Source organism: Lithobates pipiens, unplaced genomic scaffold (genome assembly GCF_037356315.1).
Source record: "Lithobates pipiens isolate NorthernLeopardFrog02 unplaced genomic scaffold, aLitPip1_a1.2 Scaffold_16, whole genome shotgun sequence".
In the NCBI taxonomy this organism is placed as follows: domain Eukaryota; kingdom Metazoa; phylum Chordata; class Amphibia; order Anura; family Ranidae; genus Lithobates; species Lithobates pipiens.
This window is the reverse complement of record NW_027507748.1, coordinates 456243078-456262543: the sequence shown is the minus strand read 5'-3', so window position 1 is coordinate 456262543 and position 19466 is coordinate 456243078. Positions and strand designations below refer to the sequence as shown.

At 41.8% G+C, this 19466-nt stretch overlaps 1 protein-coding gene across 3 annotated transcripts in view; it reads left to right on the top strand.

Annotated features, from left to right (window-relative positions):
- The window catches only part of CUL4A (cullin 4A), a 121043-nt gene that overhangs the window by 96211 nt on the left and 5366 nt on the right, over positions 1–19466 (top strand). For all 3 annotated transcript variants that reach the window (XM_077482852.1, XM_077482851.1, XM_077482850.1), the window contains exons 18-20: positions 11981–12086; positions 14525–14697; positions 14836–14988. In XM_077482852.1, coding sequence (XP_077338978.1) covers positions 11981–12086; positions 14525–14697; positions 14836–14988 — 432 coding nt within the window. The remainder of the gene's footprint in view (positions 1–11980; positions 12087–14524; positions 14698–14835; positions 14989–19466) is intronic.

Sequence of the window (19466 nt, the reverse complement as noted above, 5' to 3'; positions counted from 1 at the left end):
GTATTCCGTTACTCCGACGGGCTGGTGACAGGTATTCCGTTACTCTGACAGGCTGGTGACAGGTACTCGGGTACTCCGACGGGCTGGTGACAGGTACTCGGGTACTCCGACGGGCTGGTGACAGGTACTCGGGTACTCCGACGGGCTGGTGACAGGTACTCGGGTACTCCGACGGGCTGGTGACAGGTACTCGGGTACTCCGCCAGGGTGGTGACAGGTACTTGGGTACTCCGCCAGGGTGGTGACAGGTACTTGGGTACTCCGATGAACTGTGACAGGTACTCGGATGGGCTGTGACCGGTACTCGGGTACTCTGATGGGCTGTGACCGGTACTCGGGTACTCGGATGGGCTGGGACTGGTACTCGGGTACTCGGATGGGCTTGGACAGGTACTCGGGTACTCGGATGGGCTGTGATGGGTGATGACAGGTACTTTGATGGCTGGTGACAGGTCCTCTTTATTGGGGGGGGGTAGGTAATCCCCGATTGTCGCATCCCCGATCGCCGTTCTGAATGCGCGTGCACGAGCGCCGTGAATGTGCACAGTACATGTGACCGGCTGTGATTGGACACGGCCGGTCACGTGTATCGGGGGGGTGGGGATGGAAATCACACAGATCGGGGATGGGCTTTGTCCAAGGGACACACCTCATCCACGATCGCCGTTCCGGGGGCCCGCAGGAGCGCTGAAATACCGAGGACGTCATATGACGCCCACCCAGGATGGGAGATCCCATCTGTGGGCGTCATTTGACTATGGCACGGTATTGAAGTGGTTAAGTGGCCCTCACTCTTCAAAAGGTTGTGCACCCCTGTTTTAGTTCAAATGAATGAACTTTGGTCTGTAAATGATGGCAGTTTGACCATTTAAAGACTAAATCTTTTTCTGACACTTGTTAAAATCAGTATTTTTTTTTTTACTAGAAAATCACTTTTAACCCCCCAACTACCGTATATACTCGAGTATAAGCCGAGATTTTCAGCCTCTTTTTTGAGGCTGAAAGTGCCCCCTCGGCTTATACTCGAGTCACCGCTGTCTGACTGCTCGATCAGCGTATCGAGCAGACAGACGGCGGACATTAAAATTCAAAAGCCGCGCCTCCTTCTCCGCCTCCGCCTGTGATAGGCGGAACACTGAATTTCCCAGCAGTCAGTGTTCCGCCTATCACGGACATCCGCTCATTCTCATACTACGGACGAGGATGAGAGGATGTCCGTGATAGGCGGAACACAGGCTGCTGGGAAATTGAGTGTTCCGCCTATCACAGGCGGAGGCGGAGGCGCGGCTTTTGAATTGTAGAATGGCCGCCGAGAAGAGCGGCGATCCTGGAGCGGCGATCCATCGGCACGACACGGGACGGAGGAGGCACGGGACGCAGGAGGCACGGGACGCAGGAGGCACGGGACGGAGGAGGCACGGGACGGAGGAGGCACGGGACGGAGGAGGCACGGGACGGAGGAGGCACGGGACGGAGGAGGCTCGGGACGGAGGAGGCTCGGGACGACGGCGGCTCGGGACGGAGGCTCGGGACACAGGTAGGCTGGACACACACACAAGGCTGCACGGACACACACACAGGGACGGATGGATGGATGGACACACACACACACACACACACACACACACACACAGGGATGGATGGATGGATGGATACACACACACACACACACACACACAGGGATGGATGGATACACACACACACACACACACACACACACACACACACACACACACACACACACACACACACACACACACACACACACACACACGGATGGATGGATGGATACACACACAGGGATGGATGGACGGACACACACACAGGGATGGATGGATGGATGGATGGATGGACACACACACAGGGATGGATGGACGGACGGACACTCACACAGGGATGGACGGACACACAGGGATGGACAGCCATGTCTCACCCTCGGCTTATACACGAGTCAATAAGTTTTCCAGTTTTTTGGGGGTAAATTGGGGGCCTCGGCTTATATTCGGGTCGGCCTATACTCGAGTATATACGGTGTGTATATATATATATATATATATATATATATATATATTTAGTAGAGACCCTAGAGAATAAAATGGCAGTTGTTGCAATATTTTATGTCACACTGTATTTATGCTGCTATCTTTCAAATGCAAAAATACACTTGAATGAATTAAAGAGACGAAACGGTAGGGTTAGCCCATTTTTTTTGTATGATGTGAAAGATGTTACAACGCGAGAATCGTGATCTTTATTCGAAGCAAAAAAAATAGTGATTCTCATTTTAGCCAGAATCCTGCAGTTCTACTATATGTCTGGGCCTGCCGATCATTTAACATGCATTATTTACTGAATGTAAGATGAGCAGTGTCCATGCTGGTTTTACTTTAGTTCAGCACTTGTTAAGTCCTCTATCGCTGATCTTAAGGGTCACTTTGTCACGAAGGACCTATGCAGTTTTCTTAAATTAGAAGCTGCTCACTAAAAGAAAAAAAAAAAGAGAAATTTAGCCACATTTGGCAGTTTTTAATAATTGAAGACACCCAGTTCCTGCCAACTTCTCAAGTCTTTCACAATGCGCCTTCCCATGTGATACTTCTTTTTATCTGCATCTTGTTACCCAAACCACTTAACCACGGCTTAATGATACAAAATTGCTCAAACAAGTTTGTCAAGTTGTCATTGCTAAAAATAAATGTGTGTAATATTTTTGAAGCCCACAGACATTTAGTTTGCGGAAATTCCTTTTAACTTCATATACAGTAAACTGTATATTTTTATTTTTGCTTAGATGTTTGCCAGAATGTTAATATCATGACTAGGAATAACAGCGAACATAACTTGTTTAAGAGTTTGGCAACATCTGAGCATTAAAAGAAAAGTAGGGCCAAAGCTTTTTAGCCATATTTATCTTGTGAGTCACAGGAATGCACTTATTTTTGCTCTCCTGTGACTGAGAATCAGCCTCAATTGCTGTCAGTTGACATCACAGAGCCACTCCAGGCTCTGGAAGGATTACAACCATATAGCTGGGATCCACTCAGGTGCTTTCCTGTTACAGCTCGCTGTTGGCTGACATCACAGAGCCGGTCCAGACTGTGCAGGGATCTCTGACCGGCAGTGGACTCGGCCTCTCAGCACGGCGCTGAAAGAGCCTGAGCCAGCCACTCCCAGCCCGAAACTCAGAGCGCTGGAGGGTCCTCAATAAGACCCCACATCTCACCACTAGACTGGGAAGCCTGAAATAAACGAATCAACACTTCCCAGCCGAAGCAGCGCCGTTTTTCTTTTTAATGCAGAGGCCGGGCGTGACGTCATAACATTGCGCCCGGCCTCTGACGATCATAGAGACTCCAGCGACCATCTGGTCCACCGGAAATCTCTATGATCAGCATCCGGGGTCGGCGGATTCTCTGTCCGACTCACCGATCGTAGAGGTGAGTTGGTAGACGCACCGGAGGGCATCCCGTAAGAATGATCAAGCGTCAGAATGGCTGCTATGATCGTTCTTATGGTGTAGGAAATCGGCGGCTGAAAACTGGCAATATCTGAATGATGTCTGTAGCTACAGTCTGTCGCGTCATATGACAGCGGGCGGTAGTGAGGCGGTTAAACATCATCACAACATTACCAAACTTATTTTTTTAATCCTAATTAAGCAGAAATGTGTGAAAACTGCATAATTTGGTATCTTTGTAACTTGATATTCGCAGATAAATATAGAGGTTATTTTTCTATGCTACCCATAAAAAACAACTGGGCACATTTGGAGGAATTACTACACCTTAAAGTGGTTCTAAAGGCAGAAGGTTTTTCCTTTTAATGCATTATATGCATTAAGATAAAAACCTTCTGTGTGCATCAAACCCTCCTAATACTTACCTGAGCTTTATCTCAGTCCAGCAATGTTGCAAGTGCCACAAAGTCAGAGGACTCTCTCTCCAGATTGGCTGAGACACAGCACCGGGTTCCATTAAAGTGAAGGGAACATGCTTCTCCAGGTGAGATGAATAAGCCTAATGGAACCCGTGCATGAGTGCTAGCCCCGGGTCTCGCCTTACTCTTGAGTAAGCACATTTTTATTGTGTGAAACACGTCCACCATGCAGATTGGTGGTGTCCTGCGATGCCACCTTGAGATTTCTTAATAAAAGCATTTGGAACGAACTGTGATGTGCAGCCACTTCTTCTTTTGAGTGGGCACCATTGGCTTCCGCTACTGTCAATCAAAGTCAGTGAGCCAATGAGGAGAGAGAGGGGACGGTGCCGAGCCACGGCTCTGTCTGAATGGGGACACATCAGCTGCTCACCTTAGGTGCCCCTATAGCAAGCTGCTTGCTGTGGGGGCAGTCAACAGGAGGGAGGAGCCAGGAGCACCTGCGAGGGACCACTGCACAGAGCAGGCAAGTATAAGATGTTTGTTATTTAAAAAAAAAAAAGACTTTTAGTATTACTTTAAGTTTTTGCTTCAACCACTTGCTGCCTGCCCACCGTCAAATGACAGGAAAGGTACGGCTCTCGTTCTGGTTGAACGTCATCACGGCACACCTGAACAGCCGCTCCCGCAGCTCTTTAACCATGTGATTGTGTCCAATCACAGCTGGTCACATGTAAATACAGGAATTGCTGGTAATCGCCTCTCATCGCCTCACACTGAAAGGGTGTGCAGCGAGGAGAGACGATCAGAGGCATCTCCTCACAGGGAAAAACAAGGCATGTAATCGGGGCACTGATCACAGTAAAGCCACAGAAGTGCCACCAATTAAAGCTCCTGAGTACCACCAATCGATGCCCATGAGTGCCCATCAGTGACACCAATCAGTGCCCATTACTGGTGCCAGCCATTGCTGTCTTTTAGTGCCTATCAGTGCTGCCCATACGTGCCACCCCTAAGTGCCACCTCATTAGTGCAGCACAGAGGAATCTGATTATATTATCAAACCCTCCAGCCAAATAGAATCGCAAGCTGTTTATGATGATAAATGTCAATCACAAGCGCTTGCTACTGTACACAGATATCTAACTTTTTGAATGTGCAGTACATTGAGGCCTTGAAAAGTTGAAAGTTGTTAAAGTGGGGCTAAACTGTATCTGAGCACCACAAACGGAAAAAAAATCTAAAGCCGACCTCCAGCTTTTCCTCCCAGCTTTTGTTCCCCCCAAAACAACAGAATCATTGTGTATGGGAGGTCTTCCTTCTGGGTTCGCAGCCTTTGGCTACATGAGTGGCTGCATGCGCACTGCAGCCGCCGTTTATGGCATGGACTCTGAAGGTCCAACACAGTATGCTGGACCTTCAGAGCACATGCGCCGGTGATGTCATCATCTATATGCACTCTGGATATCTCTTAATGCAAGTTTAGGAGATATTCACAGTACCTACAGCTTACCTGTAAGTAAAATGATTAAAAAAAAGTTTACTACCACTTTAAAAAAACACCCCCTAGCATTTCTAGCCATGGCCATCTTTAGTAAGGGCAGATGTTTCATGCAGCATTTACTTTTTGGAATCCATCAACCAGGCGTGAGGGAGTGCTTAGCTGAGAAAGCCCCTCCTCCAGTGAATGCCAGTGAAATCTCCTGGAATGTATGACATCATTTTGGCCTAGGCCAGAAACCAGGAAGCAAAGGAACAAATGTAAAAGAAAAAATGGCTAAAACAAGAAAATATAATATACCTTCTTGTCTATTTGATAATGCTTGTAGCATAAGAATGTAAACAGTTAATTTTGATTGACAGAGTATTGTTCCACTTTACCTGTACGCTTTGCTGCTTCCCTCTGTGATTGATGCACAGTAAAGATCAGAAGTTGTTCAGGTCTCTCCCAGCCTGTAACATGTATATCGCCTGTGGTCAATTTGCCGTGATAAATTGTATTTTTTTTTATTCTTCCTCTGTCATAACCTTTGGTCCTGCTTTGCCTGCACCATGATGCATAAGAATTTTTTTTTTTTCTTTCACATTTCAGATGGTACTATTATTGCAGTTAGCTTAAACCACATGCTATTGGGAAAATTGCACTTGTTTGTATTTTTACTGGTTTTTGTTTCTTTTTGGTGATGGTACACATATGGTCACTTGTAATTCACACATTGTGATGTACAGCTTTGTTGAGCGTGAATCTGGCAAATAAACATTTCAGTACACTTAAAAAAATGCTTTCCTTTCCATATGTACCGGTATACGCTATAACAATCAGCTTTTGGTTCCTTCTAATTTGCTATATCTATAAAAGGTGTGTTCTGATTTTGTTTAGCATACAACTGACTTGGAGCCCAGGTTCACACTGAGCTGCGGGAACTCGCACGATTTCACTCCCGCATGTCCGTCCCGATTTCGGCCGCGATTTCAGAGACATCTGTACAGATTGTAAATCGCAGCCGAAAATCGCAAAAACTAGTACAGAAACTACTTTTTGAAATCGGTGCAGTGCCGCAGATGCGGCGTCACACGGATTAGGACGGTGCCATTAATGGGGAATGATGCCGATTTGACTTGCGATTTGACATGTCAAAACGCTCCAGTTTGAACCAGCGCGGAATGAGACTTACAACAAATAGCATGAGCCATCTTGAAATAGAATTTTTTCCCATTTGCTTTTCTACTTTTTGAGAATTTGTTTTAATCCTCCAATGGAAGCAGATATTGTCTGACTTCTGAGCACTAAACTAATTTGGGATGCAGTGAAGCTCGACCTATTCAGCTTCATTGCAAATGAAGTCACTTTCCCAGAAATGGCATTTAACCTGGATATTGGAAAATCGCATCTGCAATGAGAAATGAAAGTGAATAGATTTATCAGAATCTCTGTGTGGGAATTCTAACTTGCATTGGGGTTGACTTACTAAAACTGGAGAGTGCAAAATCTTGTGCAGCTCTGCATAGAAACCAATCAGCTTCCAGTTTTTTTTTGTCAAAGCTTAGAGTGAAACTTTAGGCAGAAAATTAAGTCCTGCTAGATCACTTCAGGCTGGTCCCTGTCTGCAGGTATAGCTACGTAAAACACGAAAAATAAGGGCCTATACGCTTTAAAATCCGGTAACATGCTGTTTCACCCTGCTCTGCACATGCTCAGTTATTCACTATTTTTAGGCTCTGTACCAAAAATGTAGAGGCCAATTTGCAGCCTAAAAGCCGAATAAACCCTCCTATTCTTTACAGCCAAGGAAGCTGCTTCTGTTTGATCTGCAGTTGCCAGGTTCCTGCACATGTGATCGGTTATGATACCAGCCATTTGATGGTTTAACAGTTTGGTTGAGGACATGAGCAAATGTGACAGTTTAGTAATTATAGATTATCCTCACGCCACAATGTTTCAGATAAAGAAAAGTAAAGCAAAAATAAAAACGAGAAAGTGTGGCTGCAGCAAAACACAGACAGGGGTTCAAACCCTCCCCTAAATCGATAAGCTGTATATATGGTGAATGGTGTTGCGCTCCACTACAAGTACAGATAAATAAATAGAATAGATAAATATAGATATAACTATCAATATACAATGTGCAAATAATTATCCAATAACTGTTATCTTGTTCAATAGTAGGTAGATGCTCTTTCAGAAACTTATTATGATTCTAAACGCATGCAAACTATCATAAAAAACTTCTTCCGCAAAAGTGCATCTAGTGACAATAAGCAATAAAGTGCATTCAGTGCCAAAAAATGTTTAACATATAATCAAAAAAAATAAATAAATATATATATATATATATATATATATATATATATATATATATATATATATATATATATATATATATATATACGATATAATTCAGTCCATAGTGCATAAAAGTGTAAAACTCAAAAATAAAGTAACAAAGTCTGAAAAAAAAACTAATAATGAATCATTCAATGTCCAATAAGGTGCAACGAAGTAATAGTGAAAGTGTCTATTTCTATATAGAAAAGCTCTCAGTCCATATCAAAACGTGCACTTTATATCCACTCTGTGTCATCAATGTATGATGGCTCCGTGAGTAAACAGTAACTCCACCAGTAATTGCGTCAGTAGGTGTCAACACACTAAGTGCAATGGCTACCTTACCTTACTGCTGTAAGGTAAACGGCAGATATTCCTTTCAACAGACAGATGGTATAGGTAGTATGGGTGGTCCCCTCTAGGTCCTCAGCCCCAAGCCAACATTCACATCCATAGGAGAAAAGAAGGAGCTCCAATAGTGAAGTATGTAATAAAATCAAACTTTATTCTAAAAAGGGCATAATCCTGGGTACTCACATTTAAAATGAAACATATAGGCAAAACTATACACAAGGCAGCAGCATTCCCTGATGAAGTCACATGTCCAAGTGACGATACGCGTAGGATTGGACTAGGAGGATACAGGAAGTGACGTCCGTAGTACGAATGTGTGTTCCGTTCGTTTGATGCTGCTGCCTTGTTTATATTTTTGCCTATATGTTTCATTTTAAATGTGAGTACCCAGGACTATGTCCTTTTTAGAATAAATTTTGATTTTATTACATACTTCACTATTGGAGCTCCTACTTTTCTCCTATGGATGTGAATGTTGGCTTGGGGCTGAGGACCTAGAGGGGACCATCCATACTACCTATACCATCTGTCCGTTGAAAGGAATATCTGCTGTTTACCTTACAGCAGTAATGTAAGGTAGCCATTGCACTTAGTGTGTGGACACCTACTCACGTGATCACTGGTGGAGTTACTGTTTACTCACGGAGCCATCATACATTGATGACACAGAGTGGATATACAAGTGCACGTTTTCATATGGACTGAGAGCTTTTCTATATAGAAATAGACACTTTCACTATTACTTTGTTGCACCTTATTGGACATTGAATGATTCATTATTTGTTTTTTTTTCAGACTTTGTTAATTTATTTTTGAGTTTTACACTTTTATGCACTATGGACTGAATTATATCGTGTGTGTGTGTGTACATATATATATATATATATATATATATATATATATATATATATATATATATATATATATATATATATATATATATAAACCTGGATACACCCTTAATAGACCGTCCCCTTAGTGTATCATCACAGCGCTCAATACCCTCCCCCCCCAGCTGCTACTTAAAAAAATATAAATATATAGATCAGAAGGTGAATATACGAACAGTGATCCAAAAAATATATATACACACCAATCACCTTGTAGCGCTTAATTACCCCTAAAATAGTAGTGCACATTCATTGCAAAACTTGGTAATCCTCAAAAACCATATATAATGAGAACCTTCACATGTGCATAAAAATTCAATAGTAGTGCAATATACTGTGATCCAATGCAAATGTAGAAAATAGTTTGAACACAGTCCCAAACTAGAAAATATAAATAAATAAAGTCCGAAATCAGTCCAACAAGGAAGAAAACTGCTTATCATGTGAAAAGTAAAGTGTCCATATATCCGAAAGCCTTCACCACACCCTTGGTGTTCGTGCCCCCCCTTCTTTGGAACACTCACCAGCTATACTGCTCAGCACTCTCGTGTCGAGCCAAGAAAGCGTATTTAAGATCTTTAGGTATGATGTTAGTCAATATCCAGCAATCACTTGCACTGTAGTTCCCATCAGATATTAATAGAATGTCCTCTCAAACATACCTGAATAGCTGGTGAGTTTTCCAAAGAAGGGGGGGCACGAACACCAAGGGTGTGGTGAAGGCTTTCGGATATATGGACACTTTACTTTTCACATGATAAGCAGTTTTCTTCCTTGTTGGACTGATTTCGGACTTTATTTATTTATATTTTCTAGTTTGGGACTGTGTTCAAACTATTTTCTACATTTGCATTGGATCACAGTATATTGCACTACTATTCAATTTTTATGCACATGTGAAGGTTCTCATTATATATGGTTTTTGAGGATTACCAAGTTTTGCAATGAATGTGCACTACTATTTTAGGGGTAATTAAGCGCTACAAGGTGATTGGTGTGTATATATATTTTTTGGATCACTGTTTGTTCGTATATTCACCTTCTGATCTATATATATGTATATATATATATATATATATATATGTAATATAATATAATATATATATTTTTTTTTTGATTATATGTTAAACATTTTTTGGCACTGAATGCACTTTATTGCTTATTGTCACTAGATGCACTTTTGCAGAAGAAGTTTTTTATGATAGTTTGCATGCGTTTTAGAATCATAATAAGTTTCTGAAAGAGCATCTACCTACTATTGAACAAGATAACAGTTATTGGATAATTATTTGCACATTGTATATTGATAGTTATCTATATTTATCTATTCTATTTATTTATCTGTACTTGTAGTGGAGCGCAACACCATTCACCATATATACAAATGTGACAGTTTGCAATCCTGACATTCCATGAATGTAACTTTTTTGAAACTGTTAAATCGATGGGTTTATTTCCACTTTATTTACTTGTGCTTAGGGGCTCTGTGCTTTAGCAAAATGGCAGCTTCCAGCAAGAAAGCAGAGGAGCAATTCTGGAGGAAATTTACAGCTCCACACCACCAGCCATCATCTCTGGACTTTAATAAACGGTATCCTATATGGACCGTTTTTAAGGAGCAGGAGGAACTGCTTAAATATTAGTTGGTTTTGAGGGTAGGTAGATATTTATAGGGTGGCTTGCGGACACGCACCTTTACACTGTCTGGTATTTATTAAAGGAACTGTTTTGGTAGCCTTGCTTTTTTTTTTCTTACAATTTGCAGCACACACTAATTTTTGTAGCATAATTATTAATGTGAAATGTATGTTCCTTTCTAAAGACCGTTATTTTTTATCAAGTTGTTATGGGTAATGTTCCACTTTAATTGTTTCAATCTAAGTTTATTGAGAACTTCCATACATAGTTGTAATACAAAAGGCAATGTATACATACCAAAAAAAGCCACCAAACGTACTATAATATATAAGTGTACATAATATATAACCTATAAACATCCCACAGGAACCATTACATAGAATTGATAGAGACAAATTTCAATACTAATAAAAAAGATGGACCAGTACAATACATATCTATAACTATAGATAGCATACTGGACTACACTAATTGTTACGCTCGAGAGGGGAATAGACATACTGCAGCCTCATAGTATCAACAGAAATGTAGTCCAAGATGGACAGACCTCTATCATCAGTCATCACTCCCAAAAGAGCATATGTGTTCAGGGCACAGGAAAAACAGGAGCAGAAAAAAAGTTAAAGTATAATTATTAAATGAATGCCGTCGGGTGGACAACCAGATGATACCTCACATAGCATAACTTTAGGCCAAATTCAAGTCCTACAACTATCCCCCGGAAGATTTTGCATTTCAGATGACTCCCTGAACAATTTCCAGGAGAGCAATGTTTGGTGGCATCGTTCCCATACATCCAATCCACTTTAATTGAACAAGCTGACATTAGAAGCTGATTGGCTACCATACACAGCTGCATCAGATTTTCCACTCTAGTTTTAGTAAATGAAACCCCACTTTTACTTTCAATTTCTAAAGACTACATATCCCATGGTACTTTGCTGCCTGCACACTATGATTTCTGTTCTGACTCCGCCCCCTGAAACTCCTCCTCTCAGCACCTCTCTTGATGAAGGCAGGCTCTGTGAGATGTTACACAGCAGTGCCTACTCAGCAGGGCCATCACAGAATTCAAGAAATGTGTGGGGTTCCTCACAAGTAAGTGTACAAGCCTCTAAACCATTTAAATGAAGAGAGGTTGGCTAGGAATAATTCAAATTCATTGTGGAATTTATGATTTTAATGTGGCCTTAGATACACTGTTTAAAAGCTTGGAGGGAAATGTGATTAAAAGCTGTTGGTAAAGCAGAAAAACCCCTTTGAAATAAACATCTACTATATGACCCTGGTTTTTTAGGACCTAATATTGTTTGAAGAGACAGATTGTGGTTGTAAACTTTCCAACCAGATATTCCATTCATGTTTTCTAATGCCTTTTTATATGTGGTTCCTACAGGAAAAGAAAGAGCTCCAGGTGTCTTTATTTCAAACACTGGTGCTGCTTATGTTCAATGAGGGAGATGATTTCAGTTTTGAAGACGTGAAAATTGCTACAGGAATAGGTGAGATTATGAGCTTGGCTATATTAACAATGCAACCACAATGAAAAAAAATAAAAAATGTAAAGAAAAAACAGTATGAAAGGGGTCCCTAGCACATGTTGAAGCTAGTCTGCAAAAACAATCTATTCTATTTTAAAAACAGCAAAAACTTTCTGTTCTGTTTTTTTTACTCAGGTTAAAAACAGAAGTTTAAAGCTGGCCATACGTTATATCATTTTCGTATTCAATGTCCTTTAGTTTTACCTTCAACTATGTATTGAAAGGGCCCACCTGATTGCACACAAATTGAAAGTGTTTAGGTTTGACCTCATATTATATGGTTTTGGTAAATCTAAAGCAAAGTTTTACAAGATAATTGTATAATGTATGGCCAGCCTTAGTTGCATACATTTGCAACTGCATGTGGAAGGCATGTGGAAGGCAGCTCTGATATGTGTGATACCTAAGGTAGACCATAGATGGTCTGAATTAATTTTCTGCAACCACAGGTTGCAGGGAAGAAATTTGCACAATCTCCCCCCATCGACACAGGCAGTGCTGACAGGGCAATCCCTCTTGATGAGCAATTGACTTCTCCCGGTGGGGTAGGGTGGGGGTCAGAGCTGTCTCCGCCGGTATATAATATGGTGACTATCGCTAGCACTAGGCTAACGGCCTACAAATTTGGGGAAATTGTAACCTCCGAGATAAAATGTGCTAATTCCATATTTTTATTGGATGAATTAGAAAACGGGTGATAAAGATGCTGGTTGGCTAAAGTTTTCAAGATTTTTTACAATAAAGATTTATACACAGGCGAGTATATTTGCTTACAAGGGAGGGAGGTGTCTGATGATCATGATGCCTTGTAACTTCTCGACAAAGTATGGTAGAACAATGAAAATGGTACCACATGGAAGTGCTTAAATGTATCTTCACTTTGAGACTAAAGATTATTACCTAACTGAAATGGATTGTTGTTTTTTTTGCAATGTGCTTTTCTCTTAGTCAGAGCCACACATCATACAGTTTCATCTGGTGGCTTGTGAAAGTTTCATTGCCTAAGATTTCCAAGGAACAGTTGCATGATATTTTCCCTCAGAAGCCAAGATGCCTCAAAACTGTGTATACAACACAGATAACTTCTGCTACATTTGTGGCGAGGTTACATTTGCATCTCAAAAGTGCAGTACAACGGCAGTAATCAAAAGGCATACCATCTAAACTTTGGATGCAGAATAGGCGATCAGGACAAGAGTTGGGACCCTCATTATTGTTGCATTACATGTGCAATTTATCTGCATCATTGGCTAAACAAGAAGAAAAAGTCCATGTCTTCGCAGTCCCAATGGTGTGGAGGGAGCATAAAATTTTACATGAAAAACTAAAAAATTAATGGAAAGTTATGCTTTTGGTATCAAGAAAAAGATACATTTCTAATTATGGTGGCACCATTCTCATTGCTATATCACATTTTGCAGAAAAGTTATGGAGCTTAATCGCACATCCCCCTTGCAATTTTGATGCAATTTTGACCTACAGCTTTATCTTGTAAACTGGAGCCAATTAATACTCAGAACTTAGTTTTCCTTTATTAATAAATCAATTCTGGTAAAATGTAGCTACTTTCATTTCTGAGTCTTTTCTCCTTGTAGACCAGTGTAATTGAAAGCAAATCCAGCAGGCTGGTTGTACCAATTTGTTTGATCGGTCAGGTTGGTACATTCAGCCTGCCCATTTATGGCTTGAATCTCGCCCAGTTCAGATTCGAACTGTGTGTAGCTGGCCTAATACTAAACTATCTGGATTTCCCAACTATAGGACATATATGTATAGCAATGCACAGAGAACAAGCTTACATGAAGGCAGCACTGCCTTCCTTAAAGAATGTTAACCTAACATGTCAAATTCCTGATGCATGTCTGCTGTACCATGTAGTTGTATGAAGAAGTCTACAGTTCTGTGTTTTGCTTCCATTGTGTGAAATCCCTGGTGTTCCTGCCAGTCCCTCTGTTTTCCTATTAAAATCTGACCACACTAATCATGAGAGCACAGCATGGTCCGTTCTCTGGTTATTCTGGGAACTCAGCCAGCTTTCCTTCAGTGACCTTTGCTTGGACAAGGGGTGACCCCTATTGCCGCACTTCTGAAAGATCCTAGGGAGGTGAGTGGAGTGACAACCTCAGCCTGGACTCTGACCAGGCCATGCCTCCAATGCGTTTCGCTCCGCCCCCGGAGCTTAGTCTTTTATTGGTTGAGCTAGATAAACTTGAGTCTCTTTTTTTTTTTTTTTTTTTTTTTTTTTCAACCTGACTATGTAACAATGTAAACTGAGAGGGACTTTGCATTTTCTGACAGGTGGCAAAACCAGGGTACTAAATATAATACAAAGAGTAGGGATGTGGAAGATAAAGTCAAGTTTAACAAAGATTATTATTTTCATTGTGTGCTCTGTACAGAGGATAGCGAGCTCAGACGGACTCTGCAGTCACTGGCATGTGGGAAAGCCAGGGTACTAAATAAAATACCGAAGGGTAAAGATGTGGCGGATGGAGACAAGTTTATGTTTAAAGCAGACTTCAAGCACAAGTTATATCGGATTAAAATCAACCAGATCCAAATGAAGGAAACGGTGAGCATTATTGTGTGCCATCATTTCTTTGTGTGTATTTTGGCTCATTCGAAGTAAGAACTGTATTAATGGAATAGAATACATTTTATGCAGTAGTGAATGTAACATGAGGTGGTGTTGTTTATTTTTTTGCCCTAGGTGGAAGAACAGGTTACTACAACAGAGAGAGTTTTCCAAGACAGACAGTACCAGATTGATGCAGCTATTGTACGCATTATGAAGATGAGGAAAACTCTTGCACACAATCTTCTAGTGTCTGAGCTTTTTAATCAGCTAAAATTCCCTGTAAAGGTAAATATGGCTTTGTCTATTTTTTCAGTACCTCTCTTTTGACATTTAGTGTGTTCTTATTGCTAACACCACCAGCGTTTACTTTATTTTTCTCTGTACTTCCTGGAGGCGGCTCCTGTACTGCAAGCTGCTGCCAAGTCCTGAGTTATTACTACTTCATTTCATAATGATTCACAGGCCTAGTTCGCTTTTGTGTAAAAGCATTACAGGGCTGCTAAACAGTTATTATAATCTGTTTTTTGAATACTTGTTTTTAAAGCTTATCTCCAGGCACTTGTTTTTCAGACCACAATCTACCCTCCATCCCTCCACAGCAACCCCATTTTACAGTTTTGACTACCTCCTAGGTCAGCCATCAGTCAGCAGCTGAAAAATCTTTCAGTGGAAGGGATCTGCAAGGAAGCTCTGCAGCACATTCCATTCCGTTATAGTGTTGTGCAGTCAGTAGAGGAGTGGACAGAACTGGGTGAAACTGCAGTTAAATCAGGCAGTACTGGTCTGAGTACATCAGCATTGCCTTAAAAAGGAAGTAAACCCTGATGGGTTTTACTTCCTCTTTGTTCCCCTGCAAAGTAAAAGCATAATGGGCTAATATGCATCGCCTGCAAACGAAGCCCACTCTGTCCACGATGTCTCCGCTGGTGACCACATCCATCCTCACCACTTTTATTCTGGGGCTGTGGACTCTTTTTTTCCTTCTGTGACTGGCCGGAGTCGCGTGACCTCACTGCCACACATGCACGCGGGAGCTGATGGTCACGGCTCAGATCCTATAGAAATCATGCCCTTTCTTTAGTGTGCATGCGCTAATGACGTTGTTGCAAGCGTCAATTGTAAATATCTATATAAATAATATTTCATGTACCTACAGGCAGCCCTGTATCTTGGCCTAGGCCAACAAGGTCCAGGTCTAGGGCAGCACTTTGTGGGAGGCAGCAAAAAAGACGCCACCCCCCCGCTATCATGACCACTTGTCCCACACAGATACTGACACAGAGCAATCTAGAATGCAGGTAACAGGAGCAGACTGAGCTGTCCTAACTATTAATCACTAGTTGCTAGAGCCGCCTGGCATCGAGCAACCAGTGATGTCATGACTCCCTAGCCCTGCCTAGCATTCAAAGTGGAGGAGAATTCAACTTCCTCCTCCTCCACGCCTGGTGCTTGTGGGACCCAAAGCAACTGCCAAGTTGAGCCCCTTGTCATGGAGAGTCCGGTGGCGGCATGGTGCAGGGCAGCGGAGCTAAATCCGCAAATCCAGTGATGACAGCAGCCACTGCTGTTGAGCCACGGCGTCTTCACACAGTGAGCAGGCGGCCCCAGAGGCTGTGGGGAAGGCGAGCAGCACCAGCACGTGGCTAACTAGAACTGTGTGCCCTTGAGGGAGAAGACCTCTACTGCCACCCTGACCTGAGAAGCAGTGTGTGCAGCATCCCTGGCACCTCCCAGAGTCTGCACTCCTTCTCCAACCTCCTCTCTGCAGTGACATCAACAGTAAGACGGGCTTACTGAGAAGCCAGAGGACAGGCAGAAGGTAGGTGCTTCACACATACCTACCCACAGGAGGGACTGCAGGCAAGGCTATGGGTCACTTTCACCCCCCTCCCATCTTTATTTAATTTTTTATTTATTTATTTCTTTTTTACTAGTAATGGTGGTGATCAGCATATACTAGAATAGTGCACCTCTAAAAAAGACACAGAAAAATACTAGAATATTAAATGTCCATATCAAAATACAGCAATCCCAACAGTGTCTTCAGTGATGAGCAAACAATTGATGCATGCAGGTGACTTCGTGGAACAATTACACGTCCACCAATAATAGATGGCCGCTCACCTCACTGAGTGGGCCCTTTTAATTATAGAGGGTCTAAAACACCTTCTCCCCCCCCCCCCCCCCGGGGTGTCAGTTGGTAATCCACAGGAATCAAACCAAACTCCTCACGGTAGAAAGATGGATCCACAAACTCCTCTCGAATACCCCCACGTATCATGCAAACACAAAGCAATAACATAGTGCTCGCTGCATGTTTTGAACATTTATTACAAATAGAAGATAATAAACTCACAAGAATGGCAATAAAAATTGACTGCCCGGCATGTGACAGCATGTAAAACGAAAACAGTAGTGGCCACGGGTGATGTCACATCCGGATCGATCAACTTGGGTACAATCTGCCTATCTGCTTTTACATGCAATTATTCCCAGCAGCTATTATAGTCACTAGCAGTAATCACTGTGTTCTCACAGTCAGGTTGGCTTCCCCTGCCGGGAGAACACAATGGCTCAGTAGGAGGGATTCCCCCATCATTACTGACTGTGGTGATGGGGGAATTGAACCTGCAACAATGGCTCTGTCTATGGCTGGCTAATAGTGGTGCGGTCACTCTGGGCACAGATAATAAGCAGGGGTAACCAGTCTTCTCAACAAAATGTAATAAGACTACAAGAATCTGAAGGCAGGCAGCCTTTAATATAGAATGGAAGTGCATGTCTAACAAAGAAAAAGGGGTTTTCTAATGATGAGCTTTTTAGTTCACTTAGTTGGATTTTGATTTCTGCCTGGAGATACATTTTTAGGGATGAATGGTTTTAGGAAGGTGTAAGTGAATATTTTTAAATGGGTGTGATGTAGTGGGGAGCAATGTTTTGAACACACCGAGGGGGATGAGCAACTTTAAAGTGTAATTTCAGTGAAATTCTACCTAAGGCTAAATCTACTACCACCCCCATTCTATGCCTAATCTGTCTACCCTGTGAAAGATAAGAAGCTTCCAGTGCCAGCTTCAGTGTAGAGTAGGGACAGCCAACAGCGGCTGCCCCATAATAAGCCTATGGGTGATGTCATTGCCCAGGGTCTGCAACCGTTGATGCTGCTTTCTTCTCTACACTGAAGCCGGTGCTGAAACCTTACCGCGACTGGACTGGAGCGGTTTCCGAATAGGTAAGTATAGGCATCTTTTCTTTTGGAGGGTAGATAGAAGAAAGAAGATCTTAGAATGGGAGGTGGGAGTAGATTTAGAATTTTAAGATGTTTTTTGTTAAGGTATTTAGTGATTTTTCAGTTACAAAAAAATTAAAACACAAAAAAAATATAAAAAATAAAAAGAGATTTTACATGGATATTGAATAGCAATGTACTGAAAAAATGCAGGCTGTAAGGACTACACAGAGCCCAAATAGAACAGAAGTCATTGCAGAGTATCCTAATGTGAACAGCTGACAGGAACACTCATACAACACACACATACCTGCATCCCCCCCCTCCAATTACAATCAAGAGAAATGGCATCAGATACTAGAGATGCAGTCCCCTTAGACCAAAGACAATAATGAAACATACATGTGGGATTTGGAAAATTGAGACAAATGGGTTTCCCCCCAAAAGGACTTCGATGTCAAGCCAGGACTGCCAGATTTTTTAAAACTTCTTGGGGCAGGCCCACCTCTTGTAAATTCATTAAAATTTGGGTAAATCGTAATTTGCTATAAGGTAGAACTGTTGTATTGATGACGTAGCAGAATTTTTCATGCATAAAATAAAAGCAAACAAATCAAAATGTGATCATGTGTATGAGGTAGATTAGAATTACTAAAAGTCCAACTTCCGGTAATCAAGGTAGTGGAAGACGAAGAGTAGTTTCAAAAAAGGAAAAGAGGTCATGCCAATAGGGGTGGATAGAAAAGGAAAACAGGTCACGCCAATAGGTGGCCAGAAAAGTAAAACAGGTCACGCCAATAGGTGGACAGAAGTGGACTGGCCCAGAACGTATGGAAAAGGTCAGCGCCCCCAAAGTCCACAACAGAGCCAGGCAGCTGCAGACCCAAACCCCATATGAGCCAACCTAGCTGGAGTATAATGAAGATGATAGATCAGCCGTAATTGCATGAGCCAATCAGCCATACTAATAGTATCTTGAAAACAAATTTCAATGGATTCATCCCAACCTTCCTTGAGATGCCCAAGCACCAATGCAAGCCATTTACGATGAGAAACATGGAAGGGATTGGCCCTGGACAATTGAAGACAGTTATACTTAGTGGTAACTAACTTGGAAATATCAGGACCAGACATTAGTACCTCCGCCTTAGTTCGAATTTGACTGGAATTACACTTTAAGTTTCTTGGCTCTTTTTTTGTGGAAATGGCAGTTAAACCAATTCAGAAAAGATGTACAATACATTTACATATATACAGGTTTGTGCAAGTATGGGAAAATTTACGTAAATACTTAGTTCTTTAATGTACGTTTTTGAACATTTTTGTGTTAAAAACAGCATTCTTTTAAATAATAGGAACTTACTGTTTGTAAAAATAAAACAATGAGGCTAGATTCACAGTTAAACAAAAAGCATATTTAGGTGATTTTAAGGCTTCCGCATTTTAATGCGTTTTAGGAGCAGTGTTCCTTCTAGAGATGTCTTCAGGGCAGGATCGTGTGTCTTTGGCCCTATGGACTTTTATTATAGGAGTG